At 38.4% G+C, this 22,369-nt stretch overlaps 1 protein-coding gene across 1 annotated transcript in view; it reads right to left on the bottom strand.

The window, feature by feature from the left end:
• EPHA6 (EPH receptor A6) overlaps positions 1-13,520 on the bottom strand; it is a 673,066-nt gene extending 659,546 nt beyond the window's left edge. The window contains exon 1 of the mRNA XM_072621534.1: positions 13,436-13,520. Coding sequence (XP_072477635.1) covers positions 13,436-13,520 — 85 coding nt within the window. The remainder of the gene's footprint in view (positions 1-13,435) is intronic.
• Between the last annotated feature and the right edge of the window lie 8,849 nt (positions 13,521-22,369).

Here is a 22,369-nt window from a genome sequence, read left to right as displayed (position 1 = left end):
TGTTAGAGAATTCCAGAGAATCAAGTAAAAAACTACTTGAAATGACAAACAACTTTGACAAAGTTGGAAGATATAAAATCAACCCACATAAGTCATTGGCATTTCTGTATATCGCTAGCAGAGCCCTCTTGCTGATGGGCTAAATTCCAGTTAATGTTACGGTCACACACTACAAAATATTTGGAGTTCACTGACAAAAACAAACACTGGGAGTGGTTTTTTTTTTTTTTAAACACAATTGAACATAATTATATTATACAATCACAAAACACTCTTTGCACATATGAGTCAGATCTAAATAATTGGAAAAACACCATTTTCTTGTATGTAGGCTGAGCTAATATAATAAAAATGAAAATTCTACTTAAACTAATTTACTTATTCAGTGACATAGCAATCAACTTATCAAAAATATTTTCTAGAGCTAGAAAAAATATTATCAAAATTCTTCAGGAGGAACAAAAGCTTCAGAATGTCACTGGAACTGATGAAAAAAATTCTAGGGAAGGCCACCTAAGCCTACCTGTTTGCAAATTGTATTATAAAGCAGTAATCATCAAAACCATTTGGTACTGGCTAAGAAATAGAGGAGTAGATCAGTGGAAGAGGGAAAATTCACAAGACACAGTAGCCCAGATTTTCTGGTTCCCAGAACCAAGATGGTGGACTGATAAGCAATTGCTATCTCCCTCCCCTTGTTGACCTTGCCAAGCTCAGAGAATATCTCCCTGGAAAAATCCCTGGAACAGTGGGAGTAGCAGAAGGTGTAAGCAGACTCTCAGTCCTGGAGGCTAGAAAGATCTCTAGGTATAGTTCCTCTTGCTGTGGCCAAAGGAGACCAGTGCTGGAACAGAGCTGTCCTAGACAGCTCCACTGGAACAAATTGGGAGAAGATCCTGAACCCCCTGGGAGTGAAACCAGCAACTGTCAACACCAGGATCCCAGGTCTGTCTCAGCACCCCAATGGAATCGGGAAGACGCCAGCACACGCAGTTGAGCTTGCCTATGCTCAAGCTCGGCAAAGGAGCCTCAGATGTCCAGACCAACCCTCTCCCATACTTAATGAGCTATATCCAGGGTAACTAGGGGAAAACCCAAAAAGACTTAACTGGCCTCTGCTTTCAAATGCCAGCTAGCTCAACAGAAGGTAAACTTTAGTATTCAGTTTCTAGCTGAAGAAACCAGAGGCCACAACACACAAAGTCTCAGGTTTTAGGCACAAGAAGTGTGGGACAGAGCTCCCTGTTCCACAGAGATCTACCATAAAAGCCAGGAAAAGGGCTATTATCATGAGTAAGAAGCAAAACAGAAAAGACCATAGAGTCTTTCTGTGGGAACAAGGACCAAAACACAAATATCAAAGAGGTCAGCATTGAGACTGAACTCCCATCTGAAACTTCATAAAGGAATATGAACTGGTCATAAGCACAAAGACCGTTCTTGAAAGTGCTCTGGAGGAATTTTAATATCCAAATTAGAAAAATAGAAGAAAAACTGGCCAATGATATTAAAAATGTGAAAAAAGAATTCACTGAAGAGAACAGCTCCTAAAAATGAAAAATTGGACAAATGGGAAATGAAGTACAAAACCTAACTGATAAAAATAACTCCTTAAAATAGCAATTGGACATGTGGAAAAGGAGATGCAAAAGTTAAGTGGAGAAAACAATTTGAAAAAATAGATCAGGGCAAGTAGAACCTAATGAATATATGAGGTATCAAGAATCAATCCATCAGAAGTTAAAAAATGAAAAGATAGAAAAAAATGTAAAATATCTAATTGGAAAAAAAAAAAAACAACTGACCTTGAAAATATATTCAGGAGAGAACATCTAAGGATTATTGGTCTACCAGAAAGCCACAATGAAAAAAAGACCCTGGACAACATCATCCAAGAAATAATCAAGGAAAATTGCCCAGAAGTCCTAGACTCAGAGGGCAAATTAGTCACTGAAAGAATCCACCATTCACCTCTTGAAAGAGACCCCAAACTAAAAGCACCAAGGAATATCATTGCCAAATTGCAGAACTATCAAGTGAAAGAGAAAATACTGCACGCAGTCAGGAAGAAATAATTAAAATACGAAGGAGCTACAGTAACAATCACACAGGACCTTGCAACTTCTAAATTAAAGGATCAAAGAAATTGAAATATGATATTCTGTAAGGCAAAGGAGCTGGAACTGCAACTAAGGATTAATTACCCAGCAAAGTCAAGCATATTATTTCGGGTAACGACATAGACATTCAGTGAAAGAAAGGATTTCCAAACCTTCCTGATGAAAAGGCCAGAACTCAACAGAAAATTTGATCTTCAAATACAGATCTCAAGAGAGGCATGGAAAGTTAAACAGGGGAAAATATTTGTTACACAATATGAGCAAATTGTTTACATCTCTATAAAGGAAGATGATACTTATCAATCTCGAGAATTGCATATTTATTGTGAAATGTAAAATGGATATACATAGATAGAGGAAGTGGGTATAAATTAAATGATGTGATGATACCAAATGTCATTTAAGGGTGAGAGGGGATTGTAATGGGAGATGTGAAAAGGAGGAGGCAGAAAAAAAAATAAATTCTATCACAGGAAGAGGAACAAAAATATATTACAGTAGAGAGAAAGAGGGGAGGGAGATGAGTATTGCATGAGAAGTACTCTCATGTGATTGGATTCAAGGAGGGTACAACAAACTCAGTTAAGTAGAGAAATACAACTAGCTCTATAGGCAATAGGAGGAGAAGAAGAAAAGAAAAGGGAACAGAGGCTAAAAGGGAGGGAAGAAGTTGTAAGTGAAAGGGGGATTAAAAGGGAAGGGGGCTGAAAGAAGGGAGAGAAGACAGAGGGAGGCCATGGTCAAAAATTAAAACTCTATTGTGAGGGGAAGGGAAAAGGGAGAAGAAAAAGCATAAACAAGGGGAAAAGGGATGGAGGGAAAGATGCAAATAGAAATCATAACTGGGAATATGAATGGGATGAACTGTCTCATAAAATGGAGAAGGATAGTAGAATGGATTAAAAACCATAATCCAACAATATATTTACAAGAAACACATTTGTAACGGGGAGATACACAAAAGGAAAAGGTAAAAGACTGGAGCAGAATTTATTGTGCTTCAGCTCATGTAAAAAAAACAGGGGTAGCAATCCTATTCTGGGACAAAGCAAAAGCAGAAATAGATTTAACCAAAAGAGATAAGGAAAGAAACCATATCCTACTAAAAGGCACGGTAGACAACGAAGCAATTTTATTGCTAAACATGTATGCTGCAAGTGGTATAGCATCCAAGTTATTAGAGGAGAAGTTAAGGGAGTTACAGGAAGAAAGAGAGAGCAAAACTGTACTAGAGAGGGACCTCAACCTCCCTCTCTCTGAACTTGATAAATCTAACCTCAAAGCAAACGAGAAAGAAGTTAAGGAGGTGAATAGAACTCTGGATAAGATAAGATAGATATCTGGAGAAAATTGAATGGGGATAGAAAGAAATACAACTTTTCCTCAGGGGTACATGGCACATATACAAAAACTGACTATTTACTAGGCCATAAAAATCTCATAATCCAGTGCAGAAAGACAGAGATAGTCAATGCATCCTCGTCAGATCATAATGCAATAAAATTTGCATGTAATCAAAGGCCATGGAAACATAAACCAAAAATTAATTGGAAACTAAACAATATAACTCTAAAGCACGAGGGGGTTAAACAACAAATTATAGAAACAATCAACAACTTCGTTCAAGAGAATGACAACAATGAGACAACCTCCCAAATTTTATGGGATCCTGCAAAAGCAGTTGTTAGGGGAAGTATTATATCTTTGCACACCTACATGAATAAAACAGAGAAAGAGGAGATCAATAATTTGGGCATGTAGCTGAAAACACTAGAAAAAGAACAAATTGAAAATCTCCACGTAAATAGCAAACTGGAAATACTGAAAACCAAAGAAGAAATAAATAAAATAGAAATTAAGAAAAATATTCAATTAATAAATGAAACTAGAAATTGATTTTATGAAAAAACAATAAAATTGATGCCTCTTTGCTCAATTTGATTAAAAAAAGAACAAAACTACATTACTAATATCAAAAATGAAGAGTGAACTCACCTTCAATGAGGAGAAAATTAAAAGAGTAATAAGAAATTACTTTGCCCATAAATTCTACAATCTAAATTAGATGAATAATTATTTTAAAAGACAGAAATTGCTCAGACTAACAGAAGAGGAAACTGAATACTTAAATAAACCCATCTCAGAAAAAGAAATTGAACAAACCATCAACGAGCTCCCTGGGAAAAATGTCCAGGGCCAGAGGGATTCACAAGTGAATTCTATCAAGCATTTAAAGAACAATTAATTCCAATTCTATACAGATTATTTGGGAAAATTGGGGAAAGAGTCCTTCCAAATTCATTTTATGATACAAATATGGTTTTGATATCTAAACCAGGAAGAGCCAAAACAGAGAAAGAAAATTATGAACCAAATTCTCTAATGAATATAGATGTAAAAATTTTAAATACGATTTTAGTAAAAAGAATATAGCAACTTGTCATGAGAATAATATGTCATAAATGCAAGGCTGGTTCAATATTAGGAAAACTATTAACATTATTGATCATATCAAAAACAAAACTAACAGAAACCACAAGATTATCTCAATACAAGTAGAAAAAGCTTTTGATGAAATACAGCACCCATTCATATTGAAAACACTGGAGAACAGAGGAATAAAGAGAATTTTCCATAAAATAATAAGCAGTATCTACCTAAAACCTTCAGAAAGCATTATATACAATGGGGATATGCTAAATGCATTTCCAATAAGATCGGGGTGAAACAGTATGCCATCATTATTATTCAGTATGATACTAGATATGATAGCTGTAGAAATAAGAGAAGAAAAAGAAATTGAAGGAATTAGAATAGGCAAAGAAGAAATTAAATTATCACTCTTTGCAGATGATATGATGATATACTTAGAGAATTCCAGAGAATCAAGTAAAAAACTACTTGAAACAAGAAACAACTTTGACAAAATTGCAGGTTGCAAAATAATCCCATACCAATCTACTGCATTTCTCCATATTACTAACAAAGCCCAACAGCAAGAGACAGAAAGAGAAATCTCACTTAAAGCTACATTAGACACTATAAAATAATTGCTAGTCTATCTGCCAAAACACACCCAGGGACTAAATGAACACAATTACGAAACACTTTTTGCAGAAATAATTTCAAATCTAAGTAAGTCCAAAATCCATCAGTTGCTTGTGGGTGGGTTGAGCCAATATAATGAAAATGGCTATTCTGCCTAAATTAATTTACTTATTCAGTGCCATACCAATCAAACTGTCAGATAATTATTTTGTAAAGCTAGAAAAAATATTATCAAAATTCATCTAGAATAAACAAAAGGTCCAAAATGTCAAGGGAACTAAGGAAAGGAAACGCTTGGGAAGGTGGCCTAGCTGTACCAGATGGCAAATTGTAATATAACACAATCCAAAGTACATGATCTAGGTATAAAGATTATTACTATAAACAAATTAGTGGAGCAATGAATAGTGCATTTATAGGATTTATGGAGAAAGAAAGAATTTTGACTGAACGTAAGATTGAAAACATTATGAAATGCAAAATGGATAATTTTGATTACATTAATTTGAAAAGTTTGCACAAACAAACCTAATGCAACTAGATTAGGATGGAAGCAGAATACTGGGAAAGAATTTTTGCAACTATTATCTGTGATAAAGGCCTCATTTCTAAAATACATAGAGAACTGAGTCAAATGTACAAGAATACAAGTTATTCCCCAATTAATAAATGGTCAAATGATATGAACAGGCACTTTTCATAGTAAGAAATCAAAGCTATCTATAGTCACATGAAAAAAATGCTCTAAATCACCATTGATTAGAGAGGTGCAAATTGAAACGAGTCTGAGATACCACATCACACCTATCAGACTGGCTAATGTGACAAAATAGGATGATGAATAATGTTGGAGAAGATGTGAGAGAGTTGAAAAGTTAATTCGTTTTTGGTGGAGCTGTGAGCTGATTCAGCCATTCTGGAGAGAAATTTGTATCTATTCCCCAAGAGCTACAAAAATGTACACATCCTTTGACTTAGCAATACAGATTCTAGGACTGTATACCTAAGAGATCATAAAAGTGGTACAGGGTCCTACATGTACAAAAACATTTATAGCAGCATCCTGTGTCTTGGCCAAAAACTGGAAATCAAGTACATGCCCATCAATTTGGGAATGGCTGAATTAATTGTGGTATATGAATGTAATGGAATACTATTTTAGTATAAGAAATGATGAACAGGAAGACTTCAGAGAGGCCTGGAAAGATTTATATAAACTGATGCTGAGTGAAAAGAGCAGAACCAGGAGAACTTTATACACAGCAACAACCACAGTGTGTGAGGGTTTTTTTCTGGTAGATTTAGAACTTCTTTGGAATGCAAGGACTTAAAAAATTCCCAGTGGTCTTTTAAGGCAAAATGCCTTCCACATTCAGAGAAAGAACTATGGAATTCAATCACTGAATATGGCAGATCATTTTCTTCTCTATCACTTTTTGATTTGTTTTATGATTTCTCCCATTCATTTTAATTCTTCTATGCAACATGACTAAGGGGAAAATTCATTTAATAAGAATGTATGCATAGAACCTATATAAAATTGTATACTCTCTCAGAGAGGGAGAGTGGAGGCAGAAGAGAAGGAGGGGGAGGGAGGAAGAAAAGCCTAAGTTATATGGAAGTGATTGTAGAACACTGAAAACAGATAAAAATATTAGAAAAGACACAGTAGTCAATGATTACAGTTGTTTGATAAATCCAAGGACACCAACTTCTGGGATACGTATTCAGTATCTGGCAAAACTGCTGGGAAATCTGGACAATGGTGTGGTGGAACTGGTGCATAGATTAATACCTGACATTATACACCAGATTAAAGTTCAAATGGAAACAAAATTTGGGAATAAAGGCAGATATAAAATTTAGGAGAACATAGCATAGATTATCTGTGAGATTTATGGAGAATGGAGGAATTTATGACCATGCAAGAGACAGAGAATATTATGAAATGCAAAATGTGTAATTTTGATTACATTAAGTTAAAAAGTTTTTACACAAACAAGGCCAGTGTAACCAAATAAAAAATATACAAGAGTACAAGTCATTCCTCACTTGATAAATGGTGAAAGGATATGAACAGGCAGTTTTCAGAAGAAGAAATCAAAACTATCCATTGTAATATGAAAAAATGCTCTAAATCACTATTGATTAGAGAGATGCAAATCAAAACAGCTCTGAGATACCACATCATACCTATCAGATTGGCTAACATGACAAAACAGCGAGACAAAAAATATTGTAGAGTTGCAACTTTAATGCATTGTAGGAGAGCAATTTGGAGCTGTGCCCAAAGGGCTATAAAACATGCACAACCTTTGGCCCAACAGTACTGCTTCTGGCGCTGTATCCCAAAGAGATCATAAAAATGAGAAATGGACTCACATGTACAAAAATATTTGTAATAGCTCTTATTGTTGTAGCCAAGAATGGAAATGAAAGAGATGTCCATCAATTGGAGAATGGCTGAACTTGTTGTGGTGTGTTAATATAATGGAATACTACTTTGCTATAAGAAATGACTAACTGGCGCACTTCAGAAAACCTGGAAAGTCTTAAATGAATTGATGCTGAACGAAGTAAGCAGAACCAAGAGAGCATTACATACAGTAATAACGACAGTTTGAGAGGACTTTTTATGCAGACTTAGCCTTCCACAGCAATTCAAGCACCTAAAACATTTTTAAAGAACTCTTGGTGCAAAATACTTTCCACATTGAGAGGGGAACTACGGAGTCAGAACATGCAATGAAGCAGACTACTTTTTCTTTTGTTGTTTTGGAATTTTTTGCTTTTTCTCATGATTTCTCCCATTTGTTTAATTCCTCTATGCAACATGACTAATGTGAAAATGTGTTAACAATGATGTAAGTGTAGAACCCAAATAAGATTACATGCCATTGTGTGGTGTGAAGGGAAGAAAAAATTAAAACCCATGAAAGTGATTGTTGAAAACTGAAAACAAATGAATTAATTATAAAAATAAAAAAAATAAAAAGTTGAGACTATCATGAAAGTATTTGAGCAAATAAAGTCACAAGTAGAATAAAACAAACAAAAACCTACTTATCTCACTTCTTTTTCTAGTAGCTCAATAGTATTAATTAATAAAATATTCTTTGGTATGATAAAATAAATAATATGACTAATGTGAAAACACATTTTATAGTAATATCTATGTAGAGCCTACATCAGATTACATGCAGCCTTGGAGAAGGGGGAGGGTAATAAGGGTGACAGAATTTAAAACTTACTGAAGTAAATGTTGAAAGCAAAAAATAAATAAATTATCTTAAAAAGAGAAACACTGAAGACCAAAAGACATTGTGCAATTTATACTGTGGATGGTCAAAGGCCACTAACAGTTCTCAAAATTAATAATATTGCAAACTTTTAATTGCAAACTATTAATGAAAGAAGGTTCTAAATCATTCATAAAAGTGAGTTAAAATTTAAAAACTGTGAAATTTTACTTTACACCCTATGAACTGAGAAAATGATATAAGATGGAAATAGTGAATAAATATTAGAAGTATTACCGAAAAAAAAATGGGCTATTTTGGTGGAGCTGTGTATAGTATTCATTCTGGGAAGCAATTATAATTATTTAAACAGTGCTACTAAAGTGTCTATATCCATTGATCCTGAAGTTCTGCTATGAGATATGTAACTCAAGACATGGGGCAGCTAGGTGGTGCACTGGATAGAGCACCACTGCAGGAGACAGGAGGACTTGAGTTCAAATCTCACCTCAGACACTTGACACTCACTAGCTGTGTGACCTTGGGCAAATCACTTAAACCCAGTTGCATCATCCTGGGTCATCTCCAGTCATCCTGATGAATATCTGGTCTCTGGATTCAGATGGCTCTGGAGGAGAAGTAAGACTGGTGACCTGCACAACCCTCCCTCACTGAAAACAAAGTCAAGTGCAAGTCATGTCATCATTTCTCTGATGACGGTCTTTCTTGGCAATGAAGAACGAACACACACACAACTCAGGGCATACAATAACCAAAAAAAAAAAACAACAACAACTATAAACTAAAAAGATGAAAAGGCTTGAGCTACTCAAAGCATTCATAGCAGCATACTTTGCTCTATATTTGTTAACAAAGAACGTGAAACAAAGTATATGTTTATTAACTTGAAAATGGCTAAAAAATATTGGAATGCATAATAGGAATTAAAATTATATGTGCTCTCAGAAATAATGATTACGATAAATACAGAAAAATATGGGAAGAGTGATGAGAACTGATACAAAATGTAGTAGAACCAGGAATATTTGCGTGTGTGTGTTTAATATAAATATTCATGTATACATATGTATACCTATATACATATGCATGTGTGTGTGTGTGTGTATATATATATATATGTATATATATATATGTATATATATATATATATACATATATATATATATATATATATATGTAGACAGACAGAGAGAGAGAGAGAAGGTTAATAGAAAAAAATATAGAAAGATGTTGGGACTGGAAGCTCAATTCCGTGTGGACAGTCTCGGGCAGGTAAAAGTGGGACTTCTAAATCTTAGAGTCTTACGAGGCCCTCCATGAACAGCGGGGGTTCGAGAAGGTCAGACCGAGCTAGCTCGGCTAGCTCGGGTATTTCCGCCTCTCCCCGGGAGATACGTGATGGGTGGAGTCTCCCTGCCCTCGAGGTCGTCCCGGATTGGAGCACACCTAGTTACCTAACAGCATGGTATTGAGATGCAAACTGTGTGGCTGAAGATTAAGTAGGATTGAGGAAGCCTAAAAGCTCTTAGCACGTGTGGAGCCAAAGAGAAAAGTAGGGCTCCGCTTCTTTTCTTTCCTCTCTCCCCTCCCCCTCTCTCCCCCGCTTGTACTTCTACTTCCATTCCCTTAAGCTTAGCCTTCTTAGGAAATCTCCCCCTCTTCATCCTAAGAAAGAAGAGCCCCTGCACTTGTAACCGAAACCCTGTAATAAAGCTCAACCCCTGTTTGACTCTGGAACGTCCTTTCTCTCATATGTGCATCAGGCGTGGCCAGCCGAAGACCTGGACAGGTAAGAAAGACTCGGGTAGCCCAATACAGGCCTCTAGGCTTGGCAGTTGGCGCCCCAACAGGGATTGGGAGCGTAGATAATCCTGGGTGCTTTTGGGGTACACCTGGAAGGGGCTGTGAAAGAAGCGAGTCCCGAATCCTAGATTCGGAAGGAGAGAAAAGGGAGAGAAGCTTCCCAAACCCCTGGGAAAAGGGCAGGGATGAGGAATCAATTGCCAGTAATAAAGCCAGAGGAACAGGAGGTCTGGGCTGAGAAACTTCACAGGGAATGCAGGGAGGCGGGGGTCACAATAGAGTTAAACGACCTCCGAGAATTTTGTAAGGAAGGGCCGGAGAGGCCAGGGCGGGATTGGAATAAGAGTGGAAGCGGAGAGAGGGGAGGGGAGGACCCAGGCAAGCAGAAAGTTCAGCGGAAAGTTAAGGAGCGTAAAGAAAAAATAGACCCGGAGCTCCATCTAGAGGATGGGAAAGGCGAGGCAGGGGAGAATACGCCGTGCCTTCCCTCCGCGCCTCCTTATAACCTGCTCCATTGGTCAGACAGTTCAGGGCCACAGTCCAGTTTGGAAAAAGGAATAAGAAAGGCTATAGAGAATGGAGAAGATGTAGGGACATTTCCTGTGTTAGAAATAGCGGACCCCAGTGTCCCCGGTGGGGTTCGGAGGAGCCACATACCCATAGAGTGGAAGAGAGTGGCGACTCTTAAAGAGGCTTGTACCAAGCATGGCCCTAATTCACCCTTTGTTATAGCCATGCTTGAAACTCTCAGCGGTCAGTTCATTCTGACTCCTAATGACTGGAAGAGCTTAGCTAGAGCCTGCCTTACCCCTGGGCAGAAAGAAATAAGTACAGGGAGGGGCCAGGATCAGCTTCCCATAGCTATTGCCCTTCCCTTAAGGCACTGGAAGGTCAAAGAAAGCCAGAGACCAGTGTGGGGAATAGGAGGGTGCCAAAATACCTTAGAGACAATGCACCCAGTAAAGTGGGAGGCAGAGGATCACCAAGGGACCGTATGGCCGTTGGTGATTCCAGGACTTAGTTTTAACATCTGGGGCAGGGACATTATGAGCCGCCTCGGGATGAAGCTATCAAATTTTTAGTAAGGGCCATTGCTGTTGTACTGGAGTTCCCACCCTTGAATTGGAAGTCAGACACCCCGATTTGGGCCTTGACTCCAGAAAAACTCCAGGCACTACAACTATTGGTTAAGGAGCAATTAGCACCCTGGAATGCTCCTGTGTTTGTTAAAAAGAAAAAATCTGGGAAAGTCAGGTTCCTTACAGATGTTAATGAAGCATTTGTAAGCACCTGGCAGCAGCTATACCTAAGTAAAGAGCCACTATGCATTCTTATCATCTTTACCTTAAAGGCGATCCTCGCTAAACAAAGAAGGGGAAAAGGTCGCCTAATACAATCAGAGCTAAGATCAAGAGGCCTAATACAATCAGAGCTTGATACAGCTGTGTATACACACAATTTTTTGCATATCTCAAGAAACTCACATACTACTCCAGCTATGAGACATTTTGTGACTTTTCCAAGACAACCCCGCAAGGAAAGTAATACCCAGGCTGGATATAAAGACACATGGGCCATGGTAAAGGATATGGCCTCAGGGAAATGGAAAGGTCCGTATAAGATACTAATATGGGGTCCAGGGTATGTTTGTGTCTCCACAGGAAAAGGTGATGCGTGGATTCCCATTAGAAGGATCCGTAGGTGGGAACCGAGGTCGGAGACGACGGAGACGCAGGAGGCGGAGACCCCGGAGAGCCCAGAGACCCCGGAGAAGGATCATACACCACCTGAGCCTGCTGCTGACAGCTTTAACCTTGCTGCCCAGAGAGGAAGCAGCCCTCATCACAACCGCAGACACTGCTGCTGACAGTTTCCCATCTAGGCATCCTTTTTTCGCCAGCTGAATGAGGACTTTGATATCACAAACCCAGGACACTTGGGTGGGGAGGAGGTGACCAATTTTCCACCTGTATAGATCCATTTGCAAGATTAAGGGAGTGGTGGTGTAAGGCGCCTACACCACCTGCTTCTCTTAAAATATGCTTTGGGATTTTAGTTGATTGCACTTCCCCAGTTGTAACTCAGCCATTTAGTTTCATCTTTGTTTTATTTGATGCCTCCCTTTGTCAGTTGTGCTAGCTGCAGATTTCTGTGTGAATGAAGTCTTGTTGTAAGGTACTCATATGCTAAAGGCCTTCCTAATCCACTCAGCCTCCAGCCACTGTTTGCTCTAGAGCCAGGTGCGCTGCGCGCATAACAAAGAAGGGGATATGTTGGGACTGGAAGCTCAATTCCGTGTGGACAGTCTCGGGCAGGTAAAAGTGGGACTTCTAAATCTTAGAGTCTTACGAGGCCCTCCATGAACAGCGGGGGTTCGAGAAGGTCAGACCGAGCTAGCTCGGCTAGCTCGGGTATTTCCGCCTCTCCCCCGGAGATACCTGATGGGTGGAGTCTCCCTGCCCTCGAGGTCGTCCCGGATTGGAGCACACCTAGTTACCTAACAGCATGGTATTGAGATGCAAACTGTGTGGCTGAAGATTAAGTAGGATTGAGGAAGCCAGAAAGCTCTTAGCACGTGTGGAGCCAAAGAGAAAAGTAGGGCTCCGCTTCTTTTCTTTCCTCTCTCCCCTCCCCCTCTCTCCCCGCTTGTACTTCTACTTCCATTCCCTTAAGCTTAGCCTTCTTAGGAAATCTCCCCCTCTTCGTCCTAAGAAAGAAGACCCCCTGCACTTGTAACCGAAACCCTGTAATAAAGCTCAACCCCTGTTTGACTCTGGAACGTCCTTTCTCTCATACGTGCATCCGGCGTGGCCAGCCGAAGACCTCGGGAGGTGAGGTAAGGAAGACTCGGGTAGCCCAATACAGGCCTCTAGGCTTGGCAGAAAGACACATATATGCTAGCTTTTCCCCAACAGCCCACAAAATACCTGTAAAGAAGACTCTCAACAAATTCTAGAGCAGTAGAAGGCACAGAACAACAGAGTGGAGGAAATTTCCAGCCCAGGGTAACCTGGAAGGCCAACAGGAAAGGTTTGTTCACAAGACATGAAGCAGAGCACAACCCAGTCTTGGCCCCATGGGAGCAGGAGGAGTAGGGTCAGAACAGACCTCGTTGGCAAAAGCTTCAAAACATAGGGGACAAACACACTTCAAAGGTCAGTGAGAAGACTTTTTCTTCTCTGTGACAAGAGACCAGGGTCCTACCGTAGCTCTGGCCCCAGATGGCAGTAGCAGCAGCAGTGGGCAGCAGCAGCTGTGGTGGCCATGGCAGGTAGTAGTGGGTGTCCATTGTTCCATTATTGGAGTGCTCAGCATTAAGCCCCTGGGGGAAATGAGCAAGTGATCTAAATCTCAGCTAGGAGGCACACTAGGGAGTTAACTCCTCTCCCTTGATTGTGCCATCTTGGAGGAACTGAGAACTCATAGGTCTCCAAAATATACCCTACTCTTGACAAAGGACCAAAAGTCAAGTAACTGTTTGAGAAAATGACCATAAAAGGGGGAAAAATAAGTATGTAGAAGGTTAATTTCTTGGTGAAAAGGTATTCTCTCCAATACTTCCAGATGAGAAACAACAATGTTTAGCAACAGGGAAAGGCATAAAAGTCAAGGCTTCTAGGGTGGAGCCAAGATGGCAGAGTAGAAAGACACATATACTGTAATGCTTTCCCCACAGCCCACAAAATACCTGTAAAAATGACTCTCAGAAGCCACAGAACAACAGAGAGAAAGAGGTTTCCAGCCAAAGGTAAGCTGAAGGCTGACAGGAAAGGTCTATCTCATGGGATGCTGAGTAGAGTGGAGCCCAGCCCTGGCCATGCATCACTGAGTAGAACAGGACCTGAACAGACCTCTGGGGCAGAGTCCCCAGCAGAGCAGGTCCCAGATCCCTCAACCCACAAGTAACAAATGAAACTCCAAAGGTCAGTGCAGGAGGGCTTTCCCAGCTGAGGGAGAGGGGAACAGTGTTCTCCCAACACTAGCCTCAGGCAGAAGCAGCAGCACCAGCAGCCTGCAGGCAGCTACAGAGGCTGGGAAGCAACCTGGATCCATTGTCTAGACAGCTCAACTTAAAGCTCCTGGTGGAAGGAGAAGCTGATCTAAATGTCAGCCCTCAGTGACAACCCCACTACCACTCATTGAGCAACTGAGCAACTGAGTCGAATCTCAGTCTTGAATGTGGTACTGGGGAAAGGAGGGACAATAGGACCCTCCTCTTGACAAAGGATTCAGAAATTAAATAACTGGCTGGGAAAATGACCAAAAAAGGGGAAAAAAGACCTTAGAAGGTTACTTTATTGGTGAACAGGTGTCTTCTCCCATCCTTTCAGATAAAGAAGAACAAGGCACACTGTCACAGGAAGTCAAGCCCCCTGCCTCCAGTGCCTCCAAAATGAATGTAAAATGACTTCAGGCAATAGAAGAGCTTGAAAAACAAGTTAGCAGCTTTCTAAGGGAGAACCAAAAAAAATGCTGAGGAAAATAATACTTTAAAAAGAGGCTAACTCAATTGGAAAAAGAGGTCCAAAAAAACAATGAGGAGAAGGAGATTTTATAAAGCAGAGTTAGCCAAATGGAGGAGAAGGTTCAAAAGCTCACTGAACAAAATAGTTCTTAAAAAGGGATAACTGAGTTCAGGGAAGTTAGTGACTATGAGATAAACCAAGCAGTTAAACAACAAAACCAAAAGTTTGAAAAAATCGTATATAATGTACAACATCTCTGCGGCGGACAGCCTGCATCCCCATGCAGCTTGGTGATGTGGTGAAGAGGAAAGATACACGGGCAGGTGGGAGAAGATAGGCCAATTCTGTTTATTGATCCGAGGGTCAGGGTATTTAAAGACAGAAACTGCAAGCCTACGTGACATTCTGTTCATCTCCTGTCCTAGAGATTTGGCCAGTCTTATTGTCTTTAAAGACTGCTAGCCTAGAGGGCATCTATTTTATATATCCCTTGTATTCTGTAGTTCTCTTGTTTATTTCATGGAGACAGCAACATCCAGGGGGCATGGAGAGCCATTCTGGATGGTAATGAGCTCAGTCTCAAAGAACAATTTCCCTTAAGGTCTATCCTGAAGTTGTCAACAGCACTCCATCCTGGCCCTCAACACATTTCATTGGAAAAACAACTGACCAGGAAAATAGTTCCAGGAGAGATAATTCAAAAATTATGGGAAAACCTGAAAACCATGATCAAAAAAAGAGCCTAGACATTATCTTTCATGAAATTATCAAGGAAAACTGTCCTGATATTCAAGAAGAAGAGCACAAAATAAATATTGAAAGAATCCACTGATCACCTCCTGAAAGAGACTCAAAGAAAGAAACTACTAAGAATATTGTGGCCAAATTTCAGAGTTCCCAGGTCAAGGAGAAAATACTACAAGCAACTAGAAAACAACAATTCAAGTATTGTGGAAATACAATCATGATAATACAGGATCTGACAGCTTCAACATTAAGTGATCAAAGGGCTTGGAACAGGATGTTCCAGAAGTCAGTGGAACTGGGATTAAAACCAAGAATCACTTATCCAGAAAAACTGAGTATAATACTTTAAAAGAATAAATTGTCATTCAATGATATAGAGGACTTTCAAGCATTCACGATGAAAAGACCAGAATTGAAGAGAAAATTTGACTTTCAAATACAAGAATAAAGAGAAGCATGAAAAGGTAAACAGGAAAGAAAAATCATAAAAGACTTTCTAAAGCTGAACTGTTTACATTCCTGCATGGAAAGAAAATATTTGTAACTCTTGAGATTTTTCTCAGCATTTGGGTAGGTGGAGGGATTGTACACACACACACACACACACACACGCACACACACACACACACTCAAATATCCATTAAAATTAAATAAAAATTAAGGGATGAAAGAGGAAAATACTGGGAGGAGAAATGGAGAAAGGGAATGGGGCAATCTAGAACTCGTAAAAGACATAAGAAAAATTTTGTTCAATGGAGGAGAAAAGGGAGAAGGGGAGATGAGAAAAGTAAAGCTTACTCTCTTCACATATGGCTTAAGGAAGGAATAACGATCCCTGGATTTGGTATGAAAATCTATCTTCCACTACAGGAAAGGAGGGGACAGGATACCTGTAGGGTGAGGGGAATAATAAAAGGGAGGACAAATGGAAGAAGGGAGTAACTAGAAATAAACACTTTTGAGAAGGGATAAGGTAAAATGAGGGAAAAAAAATAAGAGGGGGTGGGGTAGGATAGATGGCAATATAGTTAGTATTATGGAAGTCTTTTACAAAACGGCACATATTTAGCCTGTATTGAATTGATTGCCTTCTCGGTGAAGATGGGTAGGGAGGGAAGGAGGGAAAGAAGTTGGAATTCAAAGTATTAGAAACAAAAGTTGAGAATTATTATTGCATATAACTGGGAAATAAGAAACACAGGTAATGGGGTATAGAAATTTTTGTTGCCTTACTAGAAAAGAGAGAAGATGGGGATAAGGGAAGGGAGAGGTGTTAGTATGGAGGCACATTGGTACAAGAGGCAATCAGAATGCAAAGTGTTTTGGGGTAGAGGGGAGGGGCGAGATGGGGTGAAAATTTGGAACTCAAAATTTTATGGAAAAGAATGTTGAAAACATTAAACAAACAAACAAACTAAGAAATAAATAGAAATAAATTCTACCTTCTTCAAGAAAAGAAAAAGAAAAAAATAGGTGGTAGAACCAAGATGGAAGAGTAAAAGCAGGGTCTTCCTTGAGATCTCCCCCCAAGACCAGCCAAATACCTGTAAAAATGACTCTAAAGTAATTCTGAAGCTGAAGAACCCACAGAATGATTGAATGAAGAAAATCCTCAGCCTATGACAGCCTGGAAGGTGGATGGGAAGTGTCTATCACTCTACTTTGGGAGCAGAGTTAGGTTCACCATGGGCCTTGTCATACCAGATGGAACCTGAGCAGGCCTCTGGGGACTGAGCATCTGGCACTTGTGGCATTTTCCAGATTTCACAATCCCAAAACACCAAAGACAAATTTTAAGATCAGTGGAAAAGCTTCCTGTACCATGTGAGATAGTAGTATTGTCCAGCCCCAGTGCAGCAGACAATGTAGAAGAGTATGAGGCAGCTTCAGTAAGGGCAGAGGCAGTGGCTCTTTCTAGAGCTCTAGGCCCATAAATTGTGGGGGAATCAAGTGGCCGACAGAACACTCCCACACTCTCATTGGAAGCAGAGAACTACCTTGACAAAGTGCTCAAAAGTCAGGCAAATGGCTGGGGAAAGGAACAAAAACTAGAAAAAGAATCAGACTGTAGAATCTTATGTTGGTGACAAGAAGGAACAAAATATACAAACAGAAGGAAAGAACAAAGTCAAAGTCCCTACATCCAAAGCCTCCAAGCAAAATACGAATTAGTCTTAGGCCATGGAAGACCTAAAAAAGGATTTTGAAAATCAAGTAAGAGTAATAGATCAAAAATTGGACAGAGAAATGAGAGTGATGCAAGAAATTCATGAAAAACGAGTCAACTGCCTGTTAAAAGGGACCCAAAAATGCTGAAAAAAATAGCACTTTAAAAATAGATTAACCAAAATGGCAAAAGAGATCCAAAAATCCAATGAGGATAATAATGCCTTCAAAAGCAGAATTGGCCAGATGGAAAAGGAGGTCCAAAAGCTCACTGAAGAAAATAATCCCTTAAAGACTCGAAGGGAGAAAATGGCAGCTAATGACTTTATGAAAAATGAAGAAATTACAAAATAAACTCAAAGGAGTAATAAAATAGCAGACAATGTGCAACATTTCATTGGAAAAACAACTGACCTAGAAAATAGATCCAGGAAAGACAATTAAAAATTATGGGACTACCTGAAAGATATGATCAACAAAAGTGTCTAGGTATCATCTTTCAAGAAACTATCAAGGAAAACTGCTCTGATATTCTAGAACCAGAGTGAAAAAATAAATATTGAAAGAACCCACTGATCAGTTCCTGAAAGAGATTCTAAAAGAGAACCTTCTAGGAATATTGTAGCCAAATTCCAGAGTTCCCTGGTCAATGATAGAAATAGTTTAGTCAAGAGGAGCAACAGATTTAGAAGGAAGTGAAAAGGAATTAAATTCTGGATTTCTAAATGTCATCTAAGTGATTGCCTATACTTGTATTTATTAACTATTGTGAAGGTAATTATTTATAGATACTTCCTTTATCCAACCAATAGTATACGAATTTTATACAATGCAAGCTACTCTACTTGGAGTCAATAACTGACATTACTTAGATAGTTTTCCCCTAGTTCTTAAAACCTCCACAAAAGTTCTAATATGCCATTGGGGAATAAGTTCTGGTCTATACAATCTGGTGAGAGTATGAACATAGGACCAATCTTAAACTCTATGTTTTTTGAATGTAGGCCAGAGTAGTCAGTGGGCTTCGTTAATAAGTTGACTTCAGAATTTCCACACTCACTCAAAATCAAATACCCTATAAACTGTCTCTTAAGAATAGCAATAAGAGCTTTGCTTTGAATGGGCATTGTTGTACTTGCCACCAATGATATCAAAGGGACAGGTATTTATTCTAAAAATGCCCTGAATTCTACTAGTAATTGATATATCTCTGTCTTATATGAATTTATACTTCTACTGCTGGAGATCAGCTCAGAAAATTACCCTCTCCTACTTAAATAAAATGAGAAGATGCTGAACTCTGATACATTAAACAGGTGAGAATATATTTTAACTGTACACTAAGTATAATTTCTTCCTTCAGATAAGTGAGTGAAAATCTTTGGTCAATTCAGATGCCTTTGAAAGCCACTGGATGCATGGGAAGCTGAGGAATGAATGGATTTGATAAGGAAAGATGGATTCATGGCTCCAAAACGAGTTGTGCAGAAATGCTATACTATACCTAAAACATTTGAATTACATGTGAATTCCATGTGCTCTCTAAACTTAAATTCACTTTCATCTGGATTCTGTATTTATTGATGAGAGAGTGTGTTACAGATTTTGGGGGAGATATCTTGTACCAATTATACCACCATACTAAATATTCATATCCAGTGGTGCAATCAAAGTGATTAACAACTGGAGTGTAAAAGAAAATGTATCCACAACACACTTTAAAGTTTAATTCAGAATATGAATATTTTCTTTCTCACTCTCAGAAGTCTAGAAAATGAAATAATAAACCTAAGCCTGGATTTTAATGAATACCAGTTTCTGAGTTATAAATGAAAACATTGACAATTTAACAATTAATTCCATATGACTGCTATCGACTGATAATTATACTATTGAATAATGATACAGTACTCAAATATCATCCTCACCCTTTACACTTAAGCATAGAATTCTGAAGAGAGCAGTGGTTAGTCTCCCTCTGTGAACTTATCCGCCATTGTGTTTGGGCTGGGGACATAAAGTCCAAATCAGGAGAAACATGATAATAGAATACTAAAGACAAAAGGAACCAGAAAAATCATCTAGTCAATCTGCCTCTTTTTTTGTCAATGAATATTGAGACAGAGAGAGTAGAAATGCCTTCTGCATCATCTTACACCAGTTAAGAGATGAAATTTTGATTCAGATCTCCAGCACATTTTCTACTGTATTTAATGTTATTTAAAGTTTATTAAAACTAGTTAGATCTACTGTCTTTAATAACTCTTTGACTATAAAGTTCTGAGGTTTTTAAAAATAAGTTTCTATTGATGTCTTCTTTCTTATATGATTATATTTACTATCCCCAATATACTTTCCCTTTCCTTCTCCCTTCCAGAGAGCTAATATAATAAATATTTTACTTTAATTTTAAGAGAAAAAGAATCAGTACAACTGACCCATTGAATAGAATCCAAAACGTGAAATGTTTAATACTTGTGGATTTCTCACATACACAAAGGTGTGCATTGATGCTGTCCTCACATTTGAATCCTTCTTGATTTTTATAATTTTGCTATATTCACTTTGGATTGTGGCAGTATTGTTCATTTTTCCATTTACATTCTTGCAGACCTTGTATACATTTTTTTATTGACTCTGCTTACTTCACTGTGGATCAGTTCATGTAGGTCTTTCCATACTTCTCTGTATTCATGAAATACACAATTTCACACTATTCTATCGTACTCATATTCATTCTCTAAGTTTCTAATCCCTCTTGTAAAGCAGAATTTTTTTTATTTGCACTAAGGTTATTTCTTTGAAGTTCAAATGACTATATTCTAGTTTTATCAACGTGGAATTTGGTAAGCAATTCTATTCCTACCTTAGCTGCAGATGCCATTATTATCATGATTTTGATCAAATTTCTTTTCAGGTTTCTTCTATCAAAGCAAAAAGCACTAATTTTTGCTCATTTTCTCAAAAACAGAATCTTCATTCCTTTTGTAATTATATTTGACTTTCTCTGGATCTTTTTCTTACTTTTCAATTATTTTATTTGTTTTCAGTGATCTACAATCACTTCCAAACAACGTAGATATTTTCCCCCTCGCTCCCTCTCCTTCACCCCTGCCTCCCTCCTCCCTCCCTTCGATGGCAAACGATTTTCCAGGGGTTCTACACATACATCCCTATTAAATACATTTTCACATTAGTCATGTTGCATAGAAGAATTAAAATGAATGGGAGAAATCATAAAACAAGCCAAAACGTAATATGAAAGAAAATGATGTACTACATGCTGCGATCAAATTCCATGGTTCTTTCTCTGGATGTGGAAGGCATTTTGCCTTAAAAGACCACTGGGAATATTTTAAGTCCTTGTCTTGCAATGAAGTTCTAAGTTTGCCAGAAAAAAGCTTCACACACTGTGGTTGTTGTAGCGTATAAACTTCTTCTGGTTCTGCTCCTTTCACTCAGCATCATTTCATATGTTTTTCCAGGCCTCTCTGAAGTATTCCTGTTCATCAGTTCTCATGTTACAGTAGTATTCTATTGCATTCATACACCACAATTTATTCAGTCATTCCCCAATTAATGGGCATCCCCTTAATTTCCAGTTTTTGGCCACCACAAAGCTGCTATAAATATTTTTGATCATGTGAGACACTATCTCATTTTTACAATCTCTTAGGTATACAGTCCTACAGGTGGTATTGCTGGGTCAAAGGGTATGCATATGTTTTTTCATTTATTTAACTTTTAGCATTCATTTCTACAAAATTTTGGGTTCCAAATTTTCACCCCATTTCTCCCCTCCTCCCACCCCAAAACGACGAGCATTCTAATTGTCCCTATCACCAGGCTGCCCTCTCTTCTAACATCCCTCCCTTCCCTTGTCCCCATCTTCTCTTTTGTCCTGTAGGGACAGATAACTTTCTATACCCCATTACCTCTATTTCTTATTTCCTAGTAGCAAGAACAATACACAAACACACACACAAACACACGCACACACACACACATACATATATATGGAGAGAGACAGAGGGAGAGACAGACAGACAGACAGAGAGCACAGGGTGAGTTGAATAAAAGGGGATGATATATAAAAATAAAATTAAGGTTTGAGAGAGGAATACATTGGGAGAAGCAAAGGAGAAATGAGGTTAAGTATCTCTCATAAAAGATACAAAACAAAAGCATTTTAAATGGAGGAGAAAATGAATTTACTGTATTATCTGTAATTGTACTGCAGAATATAAATAGGAAGTGTTTCAATGATTGAGTTGCAACATAATGATTTGAAGTTACAGAGAAACAGATTTTGAATCAATGTAAAGAAATATGTCCTAGGAACTAAAATTGTCGAAAGGGAAAATGGACAGGATAGAGTGGATTCCATAGTGCTTGAGATCTTCAGATAAAGTCTTGATGACTTTTGTTGTTACTCTTGTAGATGGGATATTTTGTCAAGAACATGTTAGCTTAGATGGTTTCATAATTTCTTTTCAACTCTAAGATTCTGTGATTGTCAAGTCAAAAATAAGGGATACAATGCAAATCAGGTAAACATTGTAAGCCTTATGAGGAATAAGGGGAAAGGATAAAGGGGAGATGAATAAGAGCCAGGAGTCTCATTCTCCCTCAGTGTCTCATTATAAACTAAATCTCAAAAAATTTTTTAAAAAATCATTGCACAGTTGCTTCATTTCCTTCACCCTTTCTTATCAGACGTTAAAGTACTAACCAATGTTACTGCCCTGGATTTTACCAG

This window comes from Notamacropus eugenii, chromosome 6, assembly GCF_028372415.1.
Source record: "Notamacropus eugenii isolate mMacEug1 chromosome 6, mMacEug1.pri_v2, whole genome shotgun sequence".
NCBI classification, from domain to species: domain Eukaryota; kingdom Metazoa; phylum Chordata; class Mammalia; order Diprotodontia; family Macropodidae; genus Notamacropus; species Notamacropus eugenii.
This window is presented reverse-complemented; position numbering and strand designations above follow the sequence as displayed.